The sequence below is a fragment of the Larus michahellis genome, chromosome 29, assembly GCF_964199755.1.
Source record: "Larus michahellis chromosome 29, bLarMic1.1, whole genome shotgun sequence".
Taxonomy (NCBI): domain Eukaryota; kingdom Metazoa; phylum Chordata; class Aves; order Charadriiformes; family Laridae; genus Larus; species Larus michahellis.
Genome location: NC_133924.1, coordinates 1220593 through 1247416, shown reverse-complemented (window position 1 = coordinate 1247416; position 26824 = coordinate 1220593). Strand labels below are relative to the sequence as shown.

General features: G+C 64.6%; 1 protein-coding gene across 1 annotated transcript; it reads left to right on the top strand.

Annotated features, from left to right (window-relative positions):
• Positions 1-283: 283 nt before the first annotated feature.
• DDR1 (discoidin domain receptor tyrosine kinase 1) lies at positions 284-25613 on the top strand. Its single transcript, XM_074567864.1, is given in 20 exon segments — positions 284-353; positions 1303-1345; positions 5767-5888; positions 8101-8203; positions 8993-9221; positions 10662-10809; positions 11631-11733; positions 13100-13286; positions 13584-13830; positions 14767-14895; positions 14982-15139; positions 15524-15713; positions 16779-16889; positions 17309-17475; positions 18304-18431; positions 19170-19258; positions 19261-19336; positions 20704-20938; positions 23646-23795; positions 25343-25613. Coding segments are annotated over 18 exon segments (2679 nt in total). The 5' UTR covers positions 284-353; positions 1303-1345; positions 5767-5797; the 3' UTR covers positions 25481-25613.
• The last annotated feature ends 1211 nt before the right edge of the window (positions 25614-26824 follow it).

Genomic DNA, 26824 nt, shown 5'->3' with positions numbered 1-26824 from the left:
GATGTGTCGTTCCGGGGGGGGATGGGGGTGTCCTTTTGGGGGTTTCCAGGCCCCCCCCTTGTTATTTTGGGGGGGGGGGGGGGCATTTAGCACCCTCCCCCCCCACCCCCCCCACCCCCAGGTAACAAAGGGACCCAGGCGTCCGGGCTCCCGAGCCCCCTTAGTGCCCCCCCCACACACACGCCGGGTGAAGGGGGGACCCAGGGCAGCCCTTCCCCCCCCCTCCCCCCCTCTCCCCCCCCTCCCCGAAGAGGGGGAGGGGGAGGGGACCCAGGCGTCCGGGAGGACCCAGGCGTCGGGGGTGTTGGGGGGGGTGGGGGGGCCGCAGCGAGGAGGAAGCGACAAGGAGCTCGGTGGGCACCGGGTTGGGGGGCAGAAATATGGGGGGGGGGGGGGGCGGGGGGGCGTTGGGGGGCAGCTGGGGGGGGTATTGGGGAGGGAATAGAGGGGGTTGGGGGACTCTCGAGGCGGGGTGTGGGGTGACTTGGGGGGGGCTTGGGGGCACTGGGGGGGGATCTGAGGGCACTTTGGGGGCACAGGGGGATTGGGGGGCACTTGGGGGGCACTCGGGGGGGTGTTGGGGGTACTTGGGGGGCATTTGAAGGGTGACTTGGGGGGGCTTGGGCACACTGGGGGGGATCTGAGGGCACTTTGGGGGCACAGGGGGATTGGGGGGCACTTGGGGGGCCCTTGGGGGGTGTTGGGGGTACTCGGGGGGCATTTGAGAGGTGACTTGGGGGGGGCTTGGGGGCCCTGGGGGGGGATCTGAGGGCACTTTGGGGGCACGGGAGGATTGGGGGGCACTTGGGGGGCACTGGGGGGGACACTTGTGGGGTGTTGGGGGACTTGGGGGGGCAGTGGGGGGTTTGGGGGGACACTCGGGGGGGATTTGGGGAGCACCTTGCGGGGAGGTACTTGGGGGGCAGCTGGGGGGGCTCGGGGGCTACTTGGGGGGCTTGGGTGGCACTTGGGGGGCACTGGGGGGGGGGACTTGTGGGGTGTTGGGGGACTTGGGGGGCAGTGGGGGGTTTGGGGGGGCACTTGGGGAGCACCTTGGGGGGGGGGTACTTGGGGGGCAGCTGGGGGGGCTCGGGGGCTACTTGGGGGGCTTGGGGGGCACTTGGGGGGGGGCTTGTATGTGGGCCCCATAGATGTTTCTAGATGTACACGTGTGTTCAGGGGGGGCACACGCGTGTCTGTGCACACGTGTGCGTGGCACATGCGTGTAGGGGGAATCTATAGGGCCGGTGGGGGGGGGTGGGGGGGTGTCTATAGGGCTGAGCTCTATAGGTTGCCCCATAGGTGCCACCGGAGGGACCCCGGGGAGGAGCCCAGCAGCGCACAGGTGCGTGTGCATGGCGTGTCGGGGCGTGTCGGGGCGTGTCATGGCGTGTCATGTCATGTGTGTCGGGGCGTGTCATGTCATGGCGTGTCATGGCCTGTCATGGCTTGTCGGAGCGTGTCGTGGCATGTCGTGGCGTGTCATGGCCTGTCGTGGCATGTCATGGCGTGTCATGACGTGTCATGGTGTCATGGCGTGTCATAGCATGTCATGGCCTGTTGTGGCATGTCATGGCGTGTCATGGCGTGTCATGGTGTCATGGCGTGTCATAGTATGTCATGGCCTGTTGTGGCATGTCATGGCGTGTCATGGCGTGTCATGGCCTGTCGTGGTGTGGCATGGCCTGTTGGGGCATTTCATGGCGTGTCATGGCATGTCATGGCGTGTCATGAGGTGTCATGTCATGGCGTGTCATGGCCTGCCATGGCCTGCCATGGTGTGTCATGTCATGGTGTGTCATGGTGTGTCGTGTCATGGTGTGTCATGGCGTGTCATGGCATGTCATGGCCTGTTGGGGCATGTCATGGTGCGTCATGGCCTGTCATGGTGTGCCGTGTCATGGCGTGTCATGCATGTCATGACGTGTCATGGCCTGTTGGGGCATGTCGTGGTGTGGCATGGCGTGTCATGGCATGGCACGGCATGTTGGGGCGTGTCATGGCGTGTCATGGTGTGTTCACGGCATCTCATTGCATGTCATGGCATGTCATGGCGTGTCATGGTGTGTCATGGCGTGTCGTGGTGTGTCATGACATGTCATGGCCTGTTGGGGCATGTCGTGGTGTGTCATGGCGTGGCATGGCGTGGCGTGGCGTGGCATTGCATGGCATGGTGTGTCATGGCATGTTGGGGCGTGTCATGGCGTGTCACAGTGCATCATGGTGTGCCATGGCGTGCCATGGCGTGTCATGGCATGTCACAGCATTTCGTTGCGTGTCATGGTGTGTCATAGCATCTCATCATGGCGTGCCATGGCGTGTCATGGCGTGTCATGGCGTGGCGTGGTGTGTCATGGCGTGGCGTGGTGTGTCATTGTGTGTCATGGTGTGTCACGGTGTGTCACGGCATCTTATTGCATGGCATGGTGTGTCACGGCGTGTCATGGCATGTCATGGCCTGTTGGAGCACGTCGTGGCGTGTCGTGGCGTGTCGCGGCGTGTCACGGCACGCGTTTGTGTGTTACGGTGTGTCACGGAGTCTCTTATCGCGTGTTGCTGTGTGTCGTTGCGTGTTGTCACGTGGTGCGCTGTGTTACCGCCTGTTGTGGTGTCTTATTGCGTGTTATTGCGTGTTATCACATGTTGTGGCGTGTTAGTGCATGTTTTATGTGTGTTATTGCGTGTTTTATGCGTGTTATTGCGTGTTTTATGCGTGTTACTGCGTGATTCCGTACGTTATTGCGTGTTTTATGCGTGTTATTGTGTGGTTTTGTACTTTATTGCGTGTTTTATGCGTGTTATTGCTCCCAGTTCCGCTCCCAGTGCCCCCAGTCCCCCTCCCGGTCTTCCCAGTGCTCCCAGTCCCCTTCCCAATTGCCTCCCAGTCCCCATCCTGGTCCTCCCAGTACTCCCAGTTCCACTCCCAGTGCCCCCAGTCCCCTTCCCAGTCTTCCCAGTGCCCCCAGTCCCTCTCCCAGTCCTCCCAGTCCCCCTTCCAGTACCCCTTGTCCCTCTCCCAGTCTTCCCAGTGCTCCCAGTTCCCTCCCAGTCCCCAACCCACTCCTCCCAGTGCCCCCAATTCCCTCCCAGTGCCCCCAGTCCCCATCCCAGTGCCCCCAATTCCTTCCCAGTTCCCTCCCAGTCCCCATCCCACTCCTCCCGGTGTCCCCAGTCCCCATCCCAGTGCCCCCAGTTCCCTCCCAGTCTCCTCCCAGTCCCCATCCCAGTGCCCCCAATTCCTTCCCAGTGCCCCCAGTCCCCATCCCAGTGCCCCCAGTTCCCTCCCAGTTCCCTCCCAGTCCCCATCCCAGTGCCCCCAATTCCCTCCCAGTTCCCTCCCAGTCCCCATACAACTCCTCCCAGTGTCCCCAGTCCCCATCCCAGTGCCCCTGATTCCTTCCCAGTGCCCCTAGTCCCCATCCCAGTGCCCCCAGTTCCCTCCCAGTTTCCTCCCAGTCCCCATCCCAGTGCCCCCAATTCCTTCCCAGTGCCCCCAGTCCCCATCCCAGTGCCCCCAGTTTCCTCCCAGTTCCCTCCCAGTCCCCATCCCAGTGCCCCCAATTCCCTCCCAGTTCCCTCCCAGTCCCCATCCCAGTGCCCCCAGTTCCCTCCCAGTTCCCTCCCAGTCCCCATCCCAGTGCCCCCAGTTCCCTCCCAGTTCCCTCCCAGTCCCCATCCCAGTGCCCCCAGTTCCCTCCCAGTTCCCTCCCAGTCCCCATACAACTCCTCCCAGTGTCCCCAGTCCCCATCCCAGTGCCCCTGATTCCTTCCCAGTGCCCCCAGTCCCCATCCCAGTGCCCCCAGTTCCCTCCCAGTTTCCTCCCAGTCCCCATCCCAGTGCCCCCAATTCCTTCCCAGTGCCCCCAGTCCCCATCCCAGTGCCCCCAGTTCCCTCCCAGTTTCCTCCCAGTCCCCATCCCACTCCTCCCAGTGCCCCCAGTCCCCATCCCAGTGCCCCCAGTTCCCTCCCAGTCCCCATCCCACTCCTCCCAGTGTTATCCCATGGTTTAGGCGTGTTCTTGCGTGTTAACGTGTCCCGGCGCGTCCCCCACTCGGGTGACACCGGGACGGTCCCCGGACCCCTGGGTGTGTCGTCCCCCCCCCCCACCCCGGGCACTGGGGTCCCCTCTGGGTCCCCGCCCCCCCCCGCCCCCCCCCAGCTGCTGGTTCCCATCAGGCTGCAGCTGCTGGGGGGGGGGGGGCACATTCCAGCAATGCATTGTGGGAGCAGCTGCGCCCAGTCCCCCTCCCAGTGCTCCCAGTGCTGCCAGTCCCCCTCCCAGTGCTCCCAGTGCCCCCAGTCCCCATCCCAGTGCCCCCAGTTCCCTCCCAGTGCATCCAGTTCCTTCCCAGTTCCCTCCCAGTCCCCATCCCACTCCTCCCAGTGATGCCAGTCCCCCTTCCAGTGCCCCCAGTTCCCTCCCAGTGCCCCCAGTTCCCTCCCAGTTCCCTCCCAGTCCCCATCCCACCCCTCCCAGTGATCCCAGTCCCCCTCCCAGTGCCCCCAGTTCCCTCCCAGTTCCCATACAACTCCTCCCAGTGATGCCAGTCCCCCTCCCAGTGCCCCCAGTTCCCTCCCAGTGCACTCAGTTCCCTCCCAGTTCCCTCCCAGTCCCCATCCCACTCCTCCCAGTGATCCCAGTCCCCCTCCCAGTGCCCCCAGTTCCCTCCCAGTGCCCCCAGTTTCCTCCCGGTTCCCTCCCAGTCCCCATCCCACTCCTCCCAGTGATCCCAGTCCCCCTCCCAGTGTCCCCAGTTCCCTCCCAGTGCACTCAGTTCCCTCCCAGTTCCCTCCCAGTCCCCATCCCACTCCTCCCAGTGATCCCAGTCCCCCTCCCAGTGCCCCCAGTTCCCTCCCAGTGCCCCCAGTTTCCTCCCGGTTCCCTCCCAGTCCCCATCCCACTCCTCCCAGTGATCCCAGTCCCCCTCCCAGTGTCCCCAGTTCCCTCCCAGTGCACTCAGTTCCCTCCCAGTTCCCTCCCAGTCCCCATCCCACTCCTCCCAGTGATCCCAGTCCCCCTCCCAGTGCCCCCAGTTCCCTCCCAGTGCCCCCAGTTTCCTCCCGGTTCCCTCCCAGTCCCCATCCCACTCCTCCCAGTGATCCCAGTCCCCCTCCCAGTGTCCCCAGTTCCCTCCCAGTGCACTCAGTTCCCTCCCAGTTCCCTCCCAGTCCCCATCCCACTCCTCCCAGTGATCCCAGTCCCCCTCCCAGTGCCCCCAGTTCCCTCACAGTGCCCCCAGTTTCCTCCCGGTTCCCTCCCAGTCCCCATCCCACTCCTCCCAGTGATCCCAGTCCCCCTCCCAGTGTCCCCAGTTCCCTCCCAGTGCACTCAGTTCCCTCCCAGTTCCCTCCCAGTCCCCATCCCACTCCTCCCAGTGATCCCAGTCCCCATCCCAGTGCCCCCAGTTCCCTCCCAGTGCCCCCAGTTCCCTCCCAGTTCCCACACAACTCCTCCCAGTGCTCCCAGTCCCCCTCCCAGTGCTCCCTGTGCTCCCAGTCCCTCTCCCGGTGCTCCTAGTGCATCCAGTCCCCCTCCCAGTGCTCCCAGTGCCCCCAGTCCTCATCCCAGTGCCCCCAGTTCCCTCCCAGTGCACCCAGTTCCCTCCCAGTTCCCTCCCAGTCCCCAGCCCACTCCTCCCAGTGATCCCAGTCCCCCTCCCAGTGCCCCCAGTCCCCATCCCAGTGCCCCCAGTCCCCATCCCAGTCCTCCCAGTTCCCCTCCCAGTGCCTCCCAGTGAGTCCCAGTGTCCCTTCGCCGTCCCCAGGTGCGGTGACCGAGGGGGGGCTGGGGCCACCATGGGGGTCCTCCCCCTGCCCCTCCCCCTCCTGCTGCTGGCCGCGGGGACCCAGGCGTCCGGGCTGCGGCCCCAGGGGCACCTCGACCTGGGTGAGACCCTATGGGGCGGCGGGGGGCCCTATGGGGCCCATAGGGGTCACGGGAGGCTGTGGGTCCCCTTTGGGGTCCATAGGGCGCATGGGAGGGTCTGGGTCTTCCATGGGGCCACCGGAGGCTGTGGGTGCCCTATGGGGTCCATAGGGGCCACCGGAGGCTGTGGGTGCCCTATGGGGTCCACAGGGGCCGTGGGAGGGCCTGGGTCTTCCATGGGGCCAAGGGAGGCTGTGGGTCCCCTATGGGGTCTATAGGGGCCGTGGGAGGGTCTGGGTCTTCCATGGGGCCACGGGAGGCTGTGGGTGCCCTATGGGGTCCATAGGGGCCAAGGGAGGCTGTGGGTCACCGATGGGGTCTATAGGGGCCATGGGAGGGCCTGGGTTTTCTATGGGGCCATGGGAGGCTGTGGGTCCCCTATGGGGTCCATAGGGGCCGTGGGAGGGTCTGGGTCTTCCATGGGGCCACGGGAGGCTCTGGGTCCCCTATGGGGTCTACAGGGGACATGTCGGGCTCTGGGTCCCCTATGGGGTCCATAGGTGCCATGGGAGGGTCTGAGTCTTCCATGGGGCCACGGGAGGCTGTGGGTGCCCTATGGGATCCATAGGGGCCACCGGAGGCTGTGGGTGCCCTATGGGGTCCACAGGGGCCGTGGGAGGGCCTGGGTCTTCCATGGGGCCAAGGGAGGCTGTGGGTCCCCTATGGGGTCTATAGGGGCCGTGGGAGGGTCTGGGTCTTCCATGGGGCCACGGGAGGCTCTGGGTCCCCTATGGGGTCCATAGGTGCCATGGGAGGGTCTGGGTCTTCCATGGGGCCACGGGAGGCTGTGGGTGCCCTATGGGGTCCATAGGGGCCAAGGGAGGCTGTGGGTCACCGATGGGGTCTATAGGGGCCATGGGAGGGCCTGGGTTTTCTATGGGGCCATGGGAGGGTCTGGGTCCCCTATGGGGTCTATAGGGGCCATGGGAAGCTGTGGGTCCCCTATGGGGTGTACAGGGTCCCTATGGGGCGGGAGGGCTCTCGGGGCTCTATAGGGGGTCTGCAGGGGATGAAGCTGGCGTGTCCCCTGTGCCCCCTGTGTGTCCCCCCACCGTGTTCCCAATGTCCCCCCCCCGCCATGTCCCTCTGTGTCCCCAACGTCCCCCACGTCTCCCTGTGCCCCCCGTGTCCCCAATGTACCCCTGTCCCCAATGTCTTCCTCGTGTCCCCCGTGTCCCCTACGTCCCCTGTGTCCCCCATGTCCCCCATATTACCCCATGTCCCTGTGTCCCCCATGTCCCCAATGTCCCCTGTGTCCCCCGTGGCCCCACGTCTCCCTGTGTCCCCTGCATCCCCCTGTGTCCCCCATGTCCCCCATGTCCTCCTCTGTCCCCAATGTCCCCCACGTCCCCCTGTGTCCCCCATGTCCCCCACGTCCTCCTCTGTCCCCAATGTCCCCCACGTCCCCCTGTGTCCCCGTGGCCTCAATGTCTCCCTCATGTCCCCAATGTCCCCTGTGTCCCAAATGTCCCCCTTGTCACCATGTCTCCCTGTGTCCCCTTCATCCCCTGTGTCCCCCCAATGTCCCCCACGTCCTCCTCTGTCCCCAATGTCCCCCACGTCCTCCTCTGTCCCCAATGTCCCCCATGTCCCCCTGTGTCCCCATGGCCCTAATGTCCCCCACATCCCCCTCTGTCCCCAATGTCCCCCATGTCCCCCTGTGTCCCCATGGCCCCGATGTCTCCCTCATGTCCCCAATGTCCCCTGTGTCCCAAATGTCCCCCTTGTCACCATGTCTCCCTGTGTCCCCTTCATCCCCTGTGTCCCCCCAATGTCCCCCACGTCCTCCTCTGTCCCCAATGTCCCCCACGTCCCCCTGTGTCCCCATGTCCCCAATGTCCCCCTGTGTCCCCATGTCCCCCATGTCCCCCACGTCCTCCTCTGTCCCCCATGTCCCCAATGTCCCCCACGTCCCCCTGTGTCCCCCTGTCCCCAATGTCTCCCTCGTGTTCCCCGTGTCCCCTACGTGCCCCGTGTCCCCAACGTCCCCCACATCACCCCATGTCCCTCTTGTCCCTCCCGTCCCCAACGTCCCCGCGTTCCCCACGTCCCGTTGTCCCCCATGTTCCCAATGTCCCCAACATCTCACCCATCTCCCCCTCTGTCCCCCATGTCCCATCCCCCCCGTGTCCCCACTGTCCCCCGTGTCCCCCCTGTCCCCCGTGTCCCCCAGGCAGGTGCCGCTTCGCCCTGGGCATGGAGGACGGCTCCATCCCTGACAGCCGCCTCTCGGCCTCCAGCGCCTGGTCCGACTCCACCGCCGCCCGCCACGGCCGGTGAGCCCAGTACGCACCAGTATACACCAGTACACACCCGCATGGCCCAGTACCCACCTCCACCCCTGCCCGGCGTCCCCTCCCAGGGCCCCACAGCGTCCCCACGGTGTCCCCACCCCAGAGCCACCACTGCCCACTGTGAACAAGGAGTCCCAGTACGGCCCAGTATGGCCCAGTATGGCCCAGTGTGGCCCAGTGTCCCCTCCCAGTACTGTCCTGTGTCACCCAGGGTCCCCCGGGTGTCCCCAGGTCCCTCTGTCCTCCTGCATGTCCCTGTGTCCCCTGAGTGTCCCTGTATCTTCAGGTGTCCCCACATCCCCGGGTGTCCCCAGGTCTCTCTGTCCTCCCGGCTTTCCCTGTGTCCCCAGGTGTCCCCATGTCCTCTGGGTGTCCCTGTATCCTCAGGTGTCCCCATGTCCCCAGGTGTCCCCATGTCCCTAAGGTGTCCCCACAATGTCCTTGCGTTCCCCAAGGCGTCCCCAAGATGTCCCCATTTGCCAAGTGTCCCCATGTTCCCCAGGTGTCCCCATGTCCTCTGGGTGTGCCCGTGATGTCCCCATGCCCTTCAAGTGTCCCCATGTCCTCCGAGTGTCCCCAAGTACCTTGGGGGTTCCCGTGTCCCTTAGGCGTTCCTAGGACGTCCCCATGTCCCCTGGATGTCCCCAAGTACCCCCACATCCCCAGGACATCCCCATGTCCCCAGCCTGGGCCACAGCGATGGGGACAGCACCTGGTGCCCCCAAGTGTCCCCACGTCCCCGGTGTCCCCAGGACGTCCCCGTGTCCCCAGGCTGGGTCGCAGTGATGGGGACGGCGCCTGGTGTCCCGCGGGTCCCGTCTTCCCGGAGGAGGAGGAGTTCCTGGAGGTGGACCTGGGTCGGCTGCATGTGGTGACACTGGTGGGGACACAGGGACGTCACGCCGGTGGCCATGGCAGGGAGTTTGCCCACGCCTACAGGCTGCGCTACAGCCGGGACCGGCACCGCTGGCTGCGCTGGCGGGACCGATGGGGCACCGAGGTGACCGGGGACCTTGGGGACATCTCGGGGACCTTGGGGATGGCGAGGTGCTGAAGTGACCAGGGACCTTGGGGACATTGGGTTGTTGAGGTGACCAGAGACCTTGGAGGCACCTTGGGGACCTCGGGGATGTTGGGGTGCTGAAGTGACTGGGGATCTTGGGGACATCTTGGGGACCTCAGGGATGTTGGGGTGCTGAGGTGACCAGGGACCTTGGGGACATCAGGGGACCTTGGGGATGTTGCAGCATTGAGTTGACTGGGGACCTTGGGGACATCAGGGGACCTTGGTGACACTGGGGTGTTGAGGTGACCAGGGACCTTGGAGGCACCTTGGGGACCTTGGGGATGGTGGGGTGCTGAAGTGACCAGGGACCTTGGGGACATCTTGGGGACCTTGGGGAAGTTGGCGTCCTGAGGTGACCAGGGACCTTGGGGACATCTTGGGGACCTTGGGGAAGTTGGCGTGCTGAGGTGACCAGGGACCTTGGGGACATCTTGGGGACCTTGGGGAAGTTGGGGTGCTGAGGTGACCAGGGACCTTGGGGACATCGGGGGACCTTGGGGACATCTTGGGGACCTTGGGGTGTTGATCCCTGGGATCTCCGGGAGGGCACTGGGATGTGGGAGGGGACAGTAGGGGGATCCCTGGGGAGACTGGGAGGGCAGTGGGATCTCGGGGGACAATGTCATCCCTGGGAGATCCCAGGGGGACAATGGGATGACTGGGGATACTGGGATCCCTGGGAGGGCAATGGGACCTTGGGTGATATTGGGATCCTTGGGAGATCCCAGGAGGACAATGGGATTCCTGGGGACACTGGGATCCCGGGGGGGTGGTGGGATCCCTGGGAGGTCCCTGGGGATCCCTGGGAGGTCAGCGGGATCTTGGGTGACGATGGGACCCTTGGGAGATCCCAGGAGGACAATGAGATCCCTGGGGACACTGGGATCCTGGGATGGTGGTGGGATCCCTGGGAAGTCAGCAGGATCTTGGGTGACAATGGGGACCTTGGGAGACACGGGGGGGGGCAGTGGGATCCCTGGGGATACTGGGATCCCTGAGAGGGTGGTGGTGGGATCTGTGGGGACACTGGGATCCTGGGATGGTGGTGAGATCTGTGGGGATCCCTGGGAGGTCAGTGGGATCTTGGGTGACAATGGGCACCTTGGGAGATGCCAGGGGGACAATGGGATCCCTGGGGACACTGGGATCTTGGGGTGGTGGTGGGATCTGTGGGGATCCCTGGGAGGTCAACGGCATCTTGGGTGACAATGGGACCCTTGGGAGATCCTGGGGGGCGGAGAGGGTGTGCACTGGGATCCCCAGGGATCCCTGGGCTCGTGGGGGGCCGAGGATCCCATGGGGCCACGGGGGAGGTCCCCGGCGGTGCCATCTTCATCCCGGCGAGTGGATCCCAACGGATCTGCGGTGCCGCAGGTGATCGGGGGCAACGAGGACCCCGAGGGGGTGGTGCTGAAGGACCTGGCGCCCCCCCCCGTGGCGCGGGCGCTGCGCGTCTACCCCCGGGCCCCCCGCGCCATGAGCGTCTGCCTGCGCCTGGAGCTCTACGGCTGCCCCTGGGACGGTGGGTGGCGCCTCGTCCCCTCCCCCCTGTCACCTCCCCCACCACCCCCCCCACCACCCCCCCGTCACCTTCAGCCCACCCCATCACCCCCTCAGCAGCTGCCAGGGCCACCCCATCGTCAACTCCCACCGGGGTGGTGGGACCCCATCCCCACGTCTATCCCCAACCCCATGGTGGCCCTCTGGTGAGGGTGTCCCCAGGGTGGTGGGCCCCCATCCCCATGTCCCTCCCCAACCCCATGGTGGCCCCCTGGTGAGGGTGTCCCCGGGGTGGTGGGAACATCCCCATGTCTCTCCCCAACCCCATGGTGGCCCCGTGGTGAGGGTGTCCCCGTGGTGGTGGGCCCCCATTGCCATGTCCTTCACCCAACCCCACGGTGGCCCCACAGTGAGTGTGTCCCCAGGGTGGTGGGCCCCCATTGCCACGTCCTGCACCCAACCCCACAGTGGCCCCACAGTGAGTGTGTCCCCAGGGTGGTGGGCCCCCATTGCCACGTCCTGCACCCAACCCCACGGTGGCCCCACAGTGAGTGTGTCCCCAGGGTGGTGGGCCCCCATTGCCACGTCCTGCACCCAACCCCACAGTGGCCCCACAGTGAGGGTGTCCCCATGGTGGTGGGCCCCCATTGCCACGTCCTGCACCCAACCCCACGGTGGCCCCATGGTGAGGGTGTCCCCAGGGTGGTGGGCCCCCATCCCCACATCCCTCCCCAACCCCATGGTGGCCCCGTGGTGAGGGTGTCCCCAGGGTGGTGAGCCCCCATCCCCATGTCCCTCCCCAACCCCACGGTGGCCCCGTGGTGACATGTCCCTTGTCCCCAGCTGGGCTCCTGTCCTACACGGCGCCGCGGGGACAAGTGATGGCCCTTGACCCAACGCCCGTTGTCCTCAACGACTCCACCTACGACGGGTACAGCGTTGGCCCGTGAGTACCCGGATGTCCCCAACTGTCCCCAAGGGTCACCTGCAGCAACCAGTCCCGAGAGGGTTGCACCCGTTGTCCTCAAGTGTCCCCAAACCATCCCCAAATGTCCCCAGACTGTGTCCAACTGCTCCTGGACCTCCCTAGATGTCCCCAGTGGTCCTCAAACTGTCCCCAAGTGTCCCCAACCAGCCTTGGCCATCTCCAGGTGTCCCCAGACCATGCCCAAGTGTCCCCAAACTGTCCCCAGACTGTCTCTGGACCTCCCCAGATGTCCTCAATGGTCCTCAAACTGTCCCCAGCCAGCCTTGGCCATCTCCAGGTGTCCCCAGACCATCCCCAAGTGTCCCCAGACTGTCCCCAGGCCGTCTCTGGACCTCCCCAGATGTCCTCAATGGTCCCCAAACTGTCCCCAAGTGTCCCCAGCCAGCTTTGGCCATCTCCAGGTGACTCCAAACCATCCCCAACTGTCCCCAAATCAACCCCAACCACGCACCACTGTCCCCAAATGACCCCAAAGTGTCCCCAGATGGTCAACCGCTGTCTCAAAGCAGCCCCAAATTGTTCCCTGCTGTCCCCAGCTGTCCCCAGATAGCCCACAATATCCCCATGTTGTCACCTGCTGGCCCCAAACAGCCCCAAACTGTCACCCGCTGTCCCAAAGGAGCCTCAGACTGTCCCCATATTGCTCCACCCGGCCCCAGTTGGCCCCAGTTGACCCCAACGTTCCCAGCTGTCCCCAAAACAGCCCCGATTGCCCCCCAAATTGTGCTCTGGATCCCATGGAGGGGTGGAGATGAAGGGACCCAGGCGTCCCGGGACCCCTTGACCCCCCAGGCTGCCCCATGGCGGGTGGGACTGGGAGGACCTGGGTGTCCTGGAGCCCCTTCGTCCCCCAGGCTGCCCCATGGGGGGTTCCCAGGTGGGTGGGATGGAGGGACCCAGGTGTCCTGGAGCCCCTTCACCCCCCAGGCTGCCCCATAGGGGTGGGATGGAGGGACCCCCGTGTCTGGGAACCCCTTGACCCCCCAGCCTGCCCCATGGCGGGTGAGACTGGGAGGACCTTGGTGTCCTGGAGCCCCTTCACCCCCCAGGCTGCCCCATGGTGGGTTCCCAGGTGGGTGGGATGGAGGGACCCAGGTGTCCTGGAGCCCCTTGACCCCCCAGGCTGCCCCATAGAGGTGGGATGGAGGGATCCCCGTGTCTGGGAGCCCCTTGACCCCCCAGGCTGCCCCATGGCGGGTGGGACTGGGAGGACCTGGGTGTCCTGGAGCCCCTTGACCCCCCAGTCTGGCCCATGGTGGGTTCTCATGAGGGTGGGATGGAGGGACCCAGGTGTCCGTGTGTCCCCCGCCCCCCCCCCCCCCAGGCTGCTGTTTGGGGGGCTGGGCCAGCTGACGGACGGGGTGCTGGGATTGGACGACTTCATGAGGAGCCGCGAGCGACGCCTTTGGCCGGGCTATGACTACGTGGGGTGGCGCCGGCCCCCCGGCCCCCGGCCTCACGTGGAGCTGGAGTTTGAGTTCGAGGGTCTCCGGGCCTTCCGCGCCATGCAGGTGCCCCGCGGCATGCTGGGATAGGGGGAGGCGGGGTGGGCATGGTGGGAAAGGGGGTGCCCTAGGGCATCATGGAGGTTGGGGCAAGGGGGGGTTGCCCCAGGGCATTGCGGGATTGGTCGTCCATGGCATGGACCCATGAAGGGCCACCACGTCAAGAGTCTAGAACTTCCCATTGGGGACCCTTTGGCTTAACACCCCCACCCCCCACCCCACCACCTCCCAAGCTGCCCCAGGGCATCATGGGACGGTGACGGAGCCCTGTCACACCCCCCCACACCCCCCCCCTGCCCGCAGGTTCACTGCAACAACATGCACACGCGGGGGGTGAGCATCTTCGGGGAGGTGGAGTGTCGCTTCAAGAGGAGCCTGACCACGGCTTGGGAGCCCACCCCGGCCACCCACAGCTTGGGTGGGGCCATCAAGGACCCCAGCGCCCGCTCGGTCACTGTGCCCTTGGGTGGGCGTCAGGCCCGCTTCATCCAGTGTCACTTCTTCTTCGGCGGGGAGTGGATGCTCTTCAGTGAGGTCACCTTCCTCTCAGGTGAGTCCTACCATGGGAGGTGACCTCCAGAGCTATCTGGGCCTTGGCGTCCTCCTCCCAATGGACTGGGTCTTGGGGTGGTTGAGTGGGTGGTGGGGTGGCTGGGTGGGTGATGGGGCGGTTGGCTGGTGGGGTGGTTGGTTGGGTGATGGGGTGGTTGGGTGGGCGATGGCATGGTTGGTTGCATAATGGGTTGGTTGAGTGGGTGGTGGGGTGGTTGGTTGGGTGATGGGGTGGTTGGGTGGGTGGTGGGGTGGTCGGTTGGGTGATGAGGTGGTTGGTTGGGTGATGAGGTGGTTGGTTGAATTATGAGGCGGTTGGTTGGGTGATGAGGTGGTTGAGTGGGTGATGGGATGGTTGGTTGGGTGATGGGATGGTTGGTTGGGTGATGGGGTTGTTGGTTGGGTGATGGGGTGGTTGGGTGGGTGATGGGGTTGTTGGTTGGGTGATGGGGTGGTTGGGTGGGTGATGGAGAAGTTGGTTGGATAACGGGGAGGTTGACTGGTTGCATGCTGGTTGCCCAGTCTAAGGGCTGGCCGTGAGACTGGTTGGTTAACTGGTTGACTACTGAACTGGTTGGGTGGCGGGATGGTTGGTTGGGTGCAGGACTGGCTCATCAGTTTGTTGGCCGTTGACCAGTTGAAGGATGACCAGCTGGTTAGCTGGTTGCCCAGTTCGTTGGGTTGACTGGTCAGGTGTTTGAGTCGTCATGCGATTGGTTGGCGAGTTGAAGGACAGGTTGGTTGGCCAGTTGATTAACTGGTTGGTTGCTTGACTAGTTGGGTGGATTAGGCCAAGGCTGGTTGAGTGGTTGCCTGGTCAACCAGTTGGTTGCCCCATTGGCCAACGAGAAGGCGATTTCTTTGATTGGGTTGCCCGCTGCCCCCGCCCTCGTTAACAACCTCGTTAAGGCGTCGTGGGGCTCTCTCCCTGCAGACCCGGTGGAGGAGGCGGTGGGTGCCAGTGGGTGGCCCCCAGCCGCCCCCCCTGACCCTTCAGCGGGGGTCATGGCTGTCCCCGAGGACTCCTGGCGCGGGGACATGGCTACCAACATCACTACCCTGGGTAAGGGGGGGCTTAATGGGGCAGGGCTTAATGGGGCGGGGCCATGGTGGCATCCTGCCCACCCCCACCCCCACCCCCCACCATAGCAGCCCCCGAGGAGCCCAAGCCAGGGCAGCCAGTGGCCAAAGCCGACCACAGCCACACGTCCATCCTGATTGGCTGCCTGGTGGCCATCATCTTGCTTCTCTTGGGCGTCATCTTCCTCATCCTCTGGCGGCAGTACTGGAAGAAGATACTGGGGAAGGTAAGTGGGGTAGTGGGGTCAACTGGGAGGAACTGGGCACCCAGATATCCAGCTCTGGGAGGGTGGTGGGGTCAGCTGGGAGGAACTGGGCACCTGGATGCCAGGGTCCAGTGGCCAAGCTCTGGGAGGGTGGTGGGGTCAGCTGGGAGGAACTGGGCACACAGACAGTCAGGTCCACTGCCCAAGCTCTGGGAGGGTGGTGGGATCAACTGGGAGGAACTGGGCACCCAGATATCCAGCTCTGGGAGGGTGGTGGGGTCAACTGGGAGGGACTGGGCACCTGGAGGCCTGGGTCCACTGGCCAAGCTCTGGGAGGGTGGTGGGGTCAACTGGGAGGAACTGGGCACCCGGACACCTGGGTCAACCTGAGGGTCCCATCCACAGGCCCAGCGCCGGCCGTCGGAGGACGAGCTGCGGGTGCAGCTCTCGGTGCCAGGTGACACCATCGTCATCAACAACGCGACGGGGGCCAGCCGGGGCCCCCCCCGCTACGAGCGCATCCCCCCAGGCCAGGGCGAGTACCAGGAGCCAACGCGGCCACGGCCATCGCTGCCCCCGGCACCCCCTGGGCCCGGTGAGTGGAGGAGGAAGGGTTGGATGGATGGAGACCACGTGGGGATGGATGGATGGATGGATGGATGGATGGATGGATGGATGGATGGATGGAGACCACGTGGGGATGGATGGATGGACGGACAGACGGATGGACAGACGGACGGACGGACGGATGGATGGAAACCATGTGGGGATAGAGGGATGGATGAAGGAAGGGATGGATGGAGACCACGTGGGGATGGATGGATGGATGGATGGATGGATGGATGGATGGATGGATGGATGGGTGGAGACCACGTGGGGATGGAGGGATGGATGGATGGATGGATGGATGGATGGATGGATGGATGGATGGATGGATGGATGGAAGAAGGAAGGAAGGGAGGGATGGATGGATGGATGGATGGATGGATGGATGGATGGATGGATCAAGAGATGGGTGGGTGGATGGATGGATGGGTGGATGGATGGATGGATGGATGGATGGATGGATGGATGAAGACTACGTGGGGATGGAGGGATGGCTGGATGGAGGGATGGACGGACGGGAGGATGGATGGAGACCACATGGAGATAGGTGGAGACAACTTGGATGAGTAGAAGGATGGAGAGATGGATAGAAGAAGGGATGGAGGGACACCATATGGGGGTGATGAATGGATGGATGGATGGATGGAGGGATGAATGGAACCTACATATGCATGGACGGATGAACGGAGAGACGGTTGGATGAAGACCACGTGGGGATGGATGGATGGATGGATGGGTGGATGGATGGATGGATGGATGGATGGATGGATGGATGGACGGATGGACAGCTGGAGACCTGGATGGATGGAGATGACGTGGGGAAGAGGGGGAGGGAATGGAGCCCATCATGGGGATGGAGGGAGGGGTGGGTGGACACCACGTGGAGATGGATGGCGACCACGTGGATGGATGGAGACCACAAGGCCACCAGGGTCCATGCAATCCCATCCTCCGGCATCGGGAAGCTCCCCCTGGACCTGAAGGATGGGAGGGGGGTGTTGGAGCCTCCTGGCCCCGCCCCCTCAACTGACCCCATCCCCCACCCCCCGGGCAGCAGCACCCCTGGCCAACCCGGCCTATCGCCTCCTGCTGGCCACCTACGCCCAGCCAATGGGAGGGCTCGCCCGGGCCCCGCCCGATGGGGCTAAGCCAATCAACACAGACGGTAAGGGTGGGGTGAAGAGGAGGGTGGGAATTCCCCATCCCCCACCCCCCACACCCCCCCCTTGGCCCCACCCACACCCAGAACCCGCCCCTTTGGGGAAGCCCCACCCCCTTTGTTGAAGCCACACCCCCTTTGGGGAAGCCCCACCCCTTTCCTGAAGCCCCGCCTCTCCTTGCCATACCCCTGCCTCCTATTGGTCGACTCCCACTATAGCCCCGCCCCTCCCGACTTGACCCCTCCCCCTTTCATAGCCTCTCCCCTCCCCATAGCCCCGCCCCGTATCCTAGCTCCGCCCCGTACCCTAGCTCCACCCCTTTTAGTCTAGCCCCGCCCCTTCCATTGAAGCCCCGCCCCCTGGTTCCTCCCACCCCCTCCCACTTTAGCCCCGCCCCCTGTGACCACACCCCCCCCCATTGCAGAGCCCGAGGGGGGGGCGGGAGCCTACGCCGAGGCTGACGTCACCGGAGGCTCTGCCTACGCCGTGGCTGGCCCCGCCCCCGGCCCCGCCCCCGGCCCCGCCCTCCCGGCCTTCCCCCGCCGCCGCCTGCGCTTCCGCGAGAAGCTGGGGGAGGGGCAGTTCGGAGAGGTAAGCCCCGCCCCCCCCTCGGTGCGGGATAGGACACACCCCCCCTTAGCCCCGCCCTCTGAATGGATTGGCCACGCCCCCCGGCCGCAAGCCCTGCCCCTTTGTCTCTTGGTCCCGCCCTTTCATGACAAGCCCCCGCCCCCCTGCTTCCAACTCCGCCCCTTTTGCTCTGGCCACGCCCCCTATAGAGGCTGCACCCCATAGAGGCCACACCCTCCACAGAAGCCCCACCCCTATGGAGGCCACACCCCCATAGAGGCCACACCCCCTATAGAGACCACACCCCCATAGAAGTCCCACCCCATAGAGGCCACGCCCCATAGAGGCCACACCCCCTGTAGAGCCCAGACCCCCATAGAAGCCATGCCCCCCAAAAGAGGCCACACCCCTACAGAGGCCATGCCCCTATAGAAGCCCCACCCCATAGAGGCCAAGCCCCATAGAGGCCACACCCCCTGTAGAGGCCGCAGCCCCATAGAAATCACATCCCTACAGAAGCCACGCCCCCTAGAAGCCACGCCCCCTAGAAGCCACGCCCCCCCGCCCCCCCCCCCCCGGAGGCTGCACCCCCATATGCTCCCCATGCAGGGAAGCCACGCCCCCTTGGAAGCCACGCCCCCCAGAAGCCACACACCCCCGGAGGCCACACCCCCATGTGCTCCCTATGCAGGGAAGCCACGCCCCCCATAAGCCCCCGCCCCCTGGGGTGTTTAGCCCCACCCCATTGGCTAGTCACCCCCCCAAGGGCTTAGCCCCGCCCCTCAGGGGTTTAACCCCGCCCCCGGGGAGGGCTTGGCCCCGCCCCCTGGTGAGGCCCCGCCCCCCCAGGTGCTGCTGTGCGAGGTGGAGGACCCCCAGGCCCTGCCCCCCCTCTCCCGCCCCCCCGACCTGCCCCGAGGGCGCCCCCTGCTGGTGGCCGTCAAGGTCCTGCGCCCCGACGCCACCAAGAACGCCAGGTGTGGGGCCAGGGAGGGGGGGCATTGGGGGGGGGGGGGTGTACAATGCCCCATGAGGGTCGGGGGGGGCCATATGGGGTGGTGACCCCCCTCCCCCAGGACGTGGGGGGGCCCCTCTGGGGCATGCAAGGGGGCGTGATAGGGGTGCAAGGGGGGGGTGATGGGGGTTCAAGGGGGGTATAATGCCCCATGGGGGTCGGGGGGGGCCATATGGGGTGTGACCCCCTCCAGGATGTGGGGGGCCCCTCTGGGGCGTGCAAGGGGGGGTGATGGGTGTGCAAGGGGGGTGCAAGAGGGGTAGAATGCCCCATGGGGGTCAGGGGGGGCCATATAGGGTGTGACCCCCCCAGGTTGTGGGGGGCCCCTCTGGGACGTGCAAGGGGGTGTGATAGGGGTGCAACGGGGTCACAAGGTGGGGTGCGATGGGGGGGGGGGAGGGGGGGGTGGGTGTGATGGGGGGGGTGCAATGCCCCATGGGGATCGGGGGGGGGGGGCCATACGGAGTGTGACACCCCCCCCCTCGCTCCAGCATGTGGGGGCAGGCCCCCCCCAGGCATGCAAGGGGGGGGGGGGGGGTGTAATGGGTGTGCAATGCCCCGGGGGGGTGTACGAGGGGTCTGGGGCGGGAGGAGATGAGCCGTGGGGTGCCCCCCCCCCTACCTCCGGGGTGAGGGGGGGGGGGGGGGAATGTGGGGCTGGACTTGTGGGGGGGGTTTCGGGGGGGGGGTGGGTCGGAAGGCGGGATTTCCTGCAGGAGGCGCGCACCCTGGGGCGCCTGCGGGACCCCAACATCGTGCGGCTGCTGGGGGTGTGCGCGGGGGCCGGCCCCTCTGCATCATCACCGAGTACATGGAGCACGGCGACCTCCACCAGTTCCTGGGGGGGCCCCGCGGCCCCGCCCTCAGGTAGGACACGCCCCTCCAGGCCACGCCCCCCTCCCACCGCAGCCACGCCCCTTAGAGCCACCCACACCCCCCCTTTAACCCCCCCTTTTGGCGTCCTGCCCCTTTAAATCCAGCCCCCCCCCCCCCCAGCGTTGCTCACCTTTTGGGCCCGCCCACCCCGCGTGGCCACGCCCACTCCCCCGCAAGCCACGCCCCCTCAAACCACGCCCCTTCCCCTTAATAGCCCCTTCTGCCCGTATAAGCCCCGCCCCTTCTGATGTAGCCCCGCCCCCTCGGGTTTAGCCCCGCCTCTTACTCGCGTAGCTCCGCCCCTTCCCCATAAGCCACGCCCCGTTTGCCTGGAAGCCACGCCCCTTCCCCCTTTGGCCCCGCCCCTTTCTCCTCTGCCCCAGCCCTCCCCCCGGAGCTCCCCACTCCCCCTCCCCAGCCCCTCCCCTTTAAAGCCCCGCCCCCCTGAAGGCCCCACCCCTTTAATCCCCGCCCCTCCGCACCCCACCCCTTTAAGCCACGCCCCCTCGAGCCCCTCCCCTTCCCTTCAGCCCACTCCAGGCCCCCCTCCTCCCAACCTCTCCCATGCCCCACCCCCTTAATCCCCACCCCCTTTAGGCCCCACCCCATTAAGCACCGCCCCCTCACAACCCACTACTTTAAGCCACGCCCCCTATAGGCCTCACCCCTTTAAGCCCCGCCCCCGAATCCCCTCCCCTTCCTGTTTAGCCCCTTCCTTTCCCCCCCAGAGCTCCCTCCTCCCCCTCCCAACCCCTCCCCAGCCCCACCCCATTAAGCCCCGCCCCCTTAGGCCCCACCCCCTTAAGCCCCACCCCCCTTAAGCCCCTCCCCTTCCCTTTAGCCCCGCTCCAGACCCCCAGAGTGCCTTCCTCCTCCCCCCAACACCTCCCCCAGCCCCACTCCCTTAATCCCCGCCCCCTTTAGGCCCCACCCCTTTAAGCCCCACCCCTTTAAAGCCCCGCCCATTCACACCCTACACCTTCAAGCCCCGCCCCCGAAGCCCCTCCCCTTCCTCTACTCGTCCCTCCCCTTCCCTTTAACCCCACCCCAAGCTCCCTCCTCCCCTTCCCCAACCCCCACCCCCCGGAAAGCCCCGCCCCCTCGAGACCCCACCCCTTCAAGCCACGCCCCCCGAAGCCTCTCCCTTTCCCTTTAGCCCCGCCCCTTCCTCTCCCCTCCCCCAGGCCCCCAGAGCTCCCCCCTCCTCCTCCTCCTCCTCCTCCTCCTCCCCCCGACCCTTCCCCAACCCCAACCCCTTTCACCCCCGGCCCCCATCGAGGCCCCACCCACCCCCCCTTAAGCCCCGCCCCCCTCCCGGCCCCACCCCACCCCCCGTTAAGCCCCGCCCCCTTCCCCAGCCTGCCCACCCTGCTGCACGTGGGGGCTCAGATCGCCTCCGGCATGCGCTTCCTGGCGGCCTTGAACTTCGTGCACCGGGACCTGGCCACCCGCAACTGCCTGGTGGGCGAGGGCTTCACCGTCAAGGTGGCCGACTTCGGCATGAGCCGCCACCTCTACGCCGCCGACTACTACCGGGTGCGGGGCCGGGCCCTGCTGCCCATCCGCTGGATGGCCTGGGAGTGCATCCTCATGGTGGGCGCCGGGGGGGGGTGGGGTGGGGTGGGGGGGATGGGATTGGGGTGGGGGGTGGGGGGGGAAGGGAGTCGGGGCAGGGTTAAGGGGATTTTGGGGTGGGAGAAGGGAATTTGGGGAGAATTGGGCAGGGTTAAAGGGATTTTGGGGTGGGAAAAGGGAATTTGGGGAGAATTGGGCAGGGTTAAGGGGATTTTGGGGTGGGAAAAGGGAATTGGGGCAGAATTGGGCAGGGTTAAGGGGATTTTGGGGTGGGAAAAGGGAATTTGGGGAGAATTGGGCAGGGTTAAGGGGATTTGGGGGACATTCGAGGGGGATTTGGGAGGAACTGGGCAGGGTTAAGGGGATTTTGGGGCGGGAAAAGGGAATCGGGGCAGAATTGGGCAGGGTTAAGGGGATTTTGGGGTGGGAGAAGGGAATCGGGGCAGAATTGGGCAGGGTTAAGGGGAATTTTGGGGTGGGAAAAGGGAATCGGGCAGAATTGGGCAGGGTTAAGGGGATTTTGGGGTGGGAAAAAGGAATTTGGGGAGAATTGGGCAGGTTCAGGGGATTTTGGGATGGGAAAAGGGAATTTGGGAGAATTGGGCAGGGTTAAGGGGATTTTGGGGTGGGAGAAGGGAATCGGGGCAGAATAGGGTAAGGTTCAGGGGGTTTTGGGGTGGGAAAAGAGAATTTGGGGAGAATTGGGCAGGGTTAAGGGATTTTGGGGGACATTCGAGGGAGATTTGGGGGGAATTGGGCAGGGTTAAGGGATTTTGGGGTGGGAAAAGGAATTTGGGGAGAATTGGGCAGGGTTAAGGGGATTTTGGGGTGGGAGAAGGGAATTTGGGGAGAATTGAGCAGGGTTAAGGGGATTTTGGGATGGGAAAAGGGAATTTGGGGAGAATTGGGCAGGGTTAAGGGATTTTGGGGTGGGAAAAGGGAATCGGGGCAGAATGGGCAGGGTTGAGGGGATTTTGGGGTGGGAAAAGAGAATTTGGGGAGAATTGGGCAGGGTTAAGGGGATTTTGGGGTGGGAAAAGGGAATTTGGGGAGAACTGGGCAGGGTTAAGGGGATTTTGGGGTGGGAAAAGGGAATTTGGGGAGGAATTGGGCAGGGTTAAGGGGATTTTGGGGTGGGAAAAGGGAATTTGGGGAGAATTGGGCAGGGTTAAGGGGATTTTGGGGTGGGAAAAGGGAATTGGGGCAGAATTGGGCAGGGTTAAGGGGATTTTGGGGTGGGAAAAGGGAATTTGGGGAGAATTGGGCAGGGTTAAGGGGATTTGGGGGACATTCGAGGGGGATTTGGGAGGAACTGGGCAGGGTTAAGGGGATTTTGGGGCGGGAAAAGGAATCGGGGCAGAATTGGGCAGGGGTTAAGGGGATTTTGGGGTGGGAGAAGGGAATCGGGGCAGAATTGGGCAGGGTTAAGGGGATTTTGGGGTGGGAAAAGGGAATCGGGGCAGAATTGGGCAGGGTTAAGGGGATTTTGGGGTGGGAAAAAGGAATTTGGGGAGAATTGGGCAGGGTTCAGGGGATTTTGGGATGGGAAAAGGGAATTTGGGGAGAATTGGGCAGGGTTAAGGGGATTTTGGGGTGGGAGAAGGGAATCGGGGCAGAATAGGGTAAGGTTCAGGGGGTTTTGGGGTGGGAAAAGAGAATTTGGGGAGAATTGGGCAGGGTTAAGGGATTTTGGGGACATTCGAGGGAGATTTGGGGGGAATTGGGCAGGGTTAAGGGGATTTTGGGGTGGGAAAAAGGAATTTGGGGAGAATTGGGCAGGGTTAAGGGGATTTTGGGGTGGGAGAAGGGAATTGGGGAGAATTGAGCAGGGTTAAGGGGATTTTGGGATGGGAAAAGGGAATTTGGGGAGAATTGGGCAGGGTTAAGGGGATTTTGGGGTGGGAAAAGGGAATCGGGGCAGAATTGGGCAGGGTTGAGGGGATTTTGGGGTGGGAAAAGAGAATTTGGGGAGAATTGGGCAGGGTTAAGGGGATTTTGGGGTGGGAAAAGGGAATTTGGGGAGAACTGGGCAGGGTTAAGGGGATTTTGGGGTGGGAAAAGGGAATTTGGGGAGAATTGGGCAGGGTTAAGGGGATTTTGGGGTGGGAAAAGGGAATTTGGGGAGAATTGGGCAGGGTTGAGGGGATTTTGGGTTGGAAAAAGGGAATTGGGGCAGAATTGGGCAGGGTTAAGGGGATTTTGGGGTGGGAGAAGGGAATTTGGGGAGAATTGGGCAAGTTTAAGGGGATTTTGGGGACATTCGAGGGGGATTTGGGGGAACTGGGCAGGGTTAAGGGGATTTTGGGGTGGGAAAAGGGAATTGGGGCAGAATTGGGTAAGGTTCAGGGGATTTTGGGGTGGGAAAAGGGAATCGGGGCAGAATCGGGCAGGGTTAAGGGGATTTGGGAATATTAGTGGGGGATTTGGGCAGAATTGGGCAGGGTTAAGGGGATTTGGGAATGTTAGTGGGGGATTTGGGGATATTTGGGCAGCGTTAAGGGGATTTTGGGGTGGAAAAAGGGAATTTGGGCAGAACTGGGCAGGGTTAAGGGGATTTTGGGGTGGGAGAAGGGAATTTGGGGAGAACTGGGCAGGGTTAAGGGGATTTGGGGCTGGAGCACGGGGACAGGTCACCTGCGTGTGGGCGGGGCTCCGCATGGGTGTGTCCGGGGGGGCGTGTCCTTTGGGAGGGGCATGTCCATACGAGACCCCGCCCCCGTCACAGGGGACCTTCACGCCGGCCAGCGACGCCTGGGCTTTCGGGGTGACGCTGTGGGAGGTGCTGACGCGGTGCCGGGAGCAGCCCTACGGCCGCCTCAGCGACGAGCAGGTCATCGCCAACGCCGGGCACCACTTCCGCGCCCAGGGCCGCCAGGTGGGCACTGGGAGGCACTGGGAGGCACTGGGAGGGGACTGGGAGGCACTGGGAGGGGACTGGGAAAGATTAGGAGGGATCGGGAGGCACTGGGAGGCACTGGGTGGGGACTGGGAAGGATTGGGAGGCACTGGGAGGGCACCGGGAGAGATTGGGAGGGACTGGGAGGCACTGGGAGGGACTGGGAGGGGACTGGGAGGCACTGGGATGGGATTGGGAGGCACTGAGAGGGACTGGGAAGGGATTGGGAGGCACTGGGAGGGGACTGGGAAGGATTGGGAGGCACTGGGAGGGGACTGGGAGGGGATTGGGAGGCACTGGGAGGGGACTGGGAGGGGACTGGGAGGGGATTGGGAGGCACTGGGAAGGACTGGGAGGGGACTGAGAAGGGTCTGCACCCAGTTCCCCCCCTTACTCCCCACCACCCCAGTCCCTCCCAGTTCCCCACAGTACTCCCAGTTCCTCCCAGTACTCTCAGTTCCCCCCAGTACACCCAGTTCCCCCCAGTTCTTCCCACTCCCTCCCAGTTCCCCCCAGTGCTCCCAGTTCCCTCCAGTTCCTCCCAGTTCCCCCCATACTACCCCCTCCCCCAGCCCCCCTCAGTTCCTCCCAGTTCCCCCCAGTGCTCCCAGTTCCCCCCAGTACTCCCAGTTCCTCCCAGTTCCCCCCAGTACTCCCAGTTCCCCCCATACCTCCCCCTCCCCCAGCCCCTCCCAGTCCCTCCCAGTTCCCCCCAGTGCTCCCAGTTCCCCCCAGTTCCTCCCAGATCCCCCCGTACTCCCCCCTCCCCCAGCCCCTCCCAGTGCCTCCCAGTTCCCCCCAGTGCTCCCAGTTCCCCCCAGCCCCTCCCAGTGCCTCCCAGTTCCCCCCAGTGCTCCCAGTTCCCCCCAGTTCCTCCCAGTTCCCCCCATACTCCCCCCTCCCCCAGCCCCTCCCAGTCCCTCCCAGTTCCCCCCAGTGCTCCCAGTTCCCCCCAGTTCCTCCCAGTTCCCCCCATACTCCCTCCTCCCCCAGCCCCCCTCAGTTCCTCCCAGTTCCCCCCAGTGCTCCCAGTTCCCCCCAGTTCCCCCCAGTTCCTCCCAGTTCCCCCCAGTGCTCCCAGTTCCCCCCGTACTCCCGCCTCCCCCAGTTCCCCCCAGTTCCCCCCAGTTCCCCCCAGTGCTCCCAGTTCCCCCCGTACTCCCCCCTCCCCCAGCCCCTCCCAGTCCCTCCCAGTTCCCCTCAGTCCCTCCCAGTTCCCCCCAGTACTCCCAGTTCCCCCCGTACTCCCCCCTCTCCCAGTCCCTCCCAGTTCCCCCCAGTGCTCCCAGTTCCCCCCAGTTCCGCCCAGTTCCCCCCAGTGCTCCCAGTTCCCCCCAGTTCCTCCCAGTTCCCCCCAGTACTCCCAGTTCCCCCCATACTCCCTCCTCCCCCAGCCCCCCTCAGTTCCTCCCAGTTCCCCCCAGTACTCCCAGTTCCCCCCGTACTCCCCCCTCCCCCAGCCCCTCCCAGTCCCTCCCAGTTCCCCCCAGTGCTCCCAGTCCCCTGACGGCCGTGCCCCCCCCCAGGAGTACCTGCCCTGCCCCCCCGGCTGCCCGGCGGCGCTGCACGGGGTGATGCTGCGCTGCTGGGCCCGCGACGCCGCCGACCGCCCGACCTTCGGCCTCCTGCACCGCCTGCTGCGCGACCACACCGCCCTGGCCTGAGCCGCCTCCTCCTCCTCCTCCTCCTCCTCGCCTTCCTCCTCCTCACCTTCCTCCTCCTCGCCTTCCTCCTCGCCAGCAGCCGCCCTCGTCATCTTCCTCCTCCCCCCTCACCCTTATCGTCCTCCTCCTCACCATCCTCATCCTCACCCTCAGCGTCCCTCGTCCTCCTCCCGCCTCACGGGTGGCAGCCTTCCTCCTCCTCCTCCTCACCTTCCTCCTCCTCGCCTTCCTCCTTCCTCCTCGCCAGCAGCCGCCCTCGTCATCTTCCTCCTCCTCCCTCACCCTTACCATCCTCCTCCTCACCATCTTCATCCTCAGCGTCCCTCATCCTCCTCCGCCTCATGGGCAGCAGCCTTCCTCCTCCTCCTCCTCCCTCACCCTTACCATCCTCCTCCTCACCATCCTCCTCCTCACCCTCAGCGTCCCTCGTCCTCCTCCCGCCTCATGGGTGGCAGCCTTCCTCCTCCTCCTCTTCCTCCTCCCTCACCCTTACTGTCCTCCTCCTCACCATCCTCCTCCTCACCATCCTCATCCTCACCCTCAGCGTCCCTCGTCCTCCTCCCGCCTCATGGGCGGCAGCCTTCCTCCTCCTCCTCCTCCTCCTCACCAGCAGCCTCCCTCTTCATCCTCCTCCTCATTCTTCATCATCCTCCTCCTCCTTCTCCTTCATCTTCCTCCTCCTCCTCCTCCTCCTCCATCTTCCTCCACCTCCTCTTTCTCCTCCTCCTCGTTCTTCATCCCCCTCCTCCTTCATCTTCGTTATACTCCTCATTCATCTTCCTCCTCCTCCTTCTTCATCCTCCTCCTTCTCCTTCTTCAACTTCCTCATCATCCTCCTCCTTCATCTTCCTCCTCCTCCTTCTTCATCTTCCTCATCATCCTCCTCCTTCATCTTCCCCCTCCTTCTCCTCCTCCTCCTTCATCTTCCTCATCATCCTCCTCCTTCATCTTCCTCCTCCTCCTTCTTCATCTTCCTCATCATCCTCCTCCTTCATCTTCCCCCTCCTCCTTCCCTTCCTCCTCCTCCTCCTGCTTCTTCCTCCTCCTCCTCCTCCTTCATCTTCCTCCTCCTCCTTCTCCTTCCTCCTCCTCCCTCTTCCTCTTCGCCCGACACTGGAAGCACCCAACACTACTGACACGGGACACCCCCCCCCCCCGGCCTTCACCCCTGGGACCACCCCCACCCCCTGGGACCCCCCCGGACCCACCTCCACTCCACACCCTCATTTTGGGGGGGGGAGGGGGGGAGGGGCGTTAATGACCCAGGGTGGCAGCGGGGGAGGGGTGGGGGCTGTAAATATTTGGGGCCGAAACGGAGATTTTTACGCTAATATATAGAGGGTT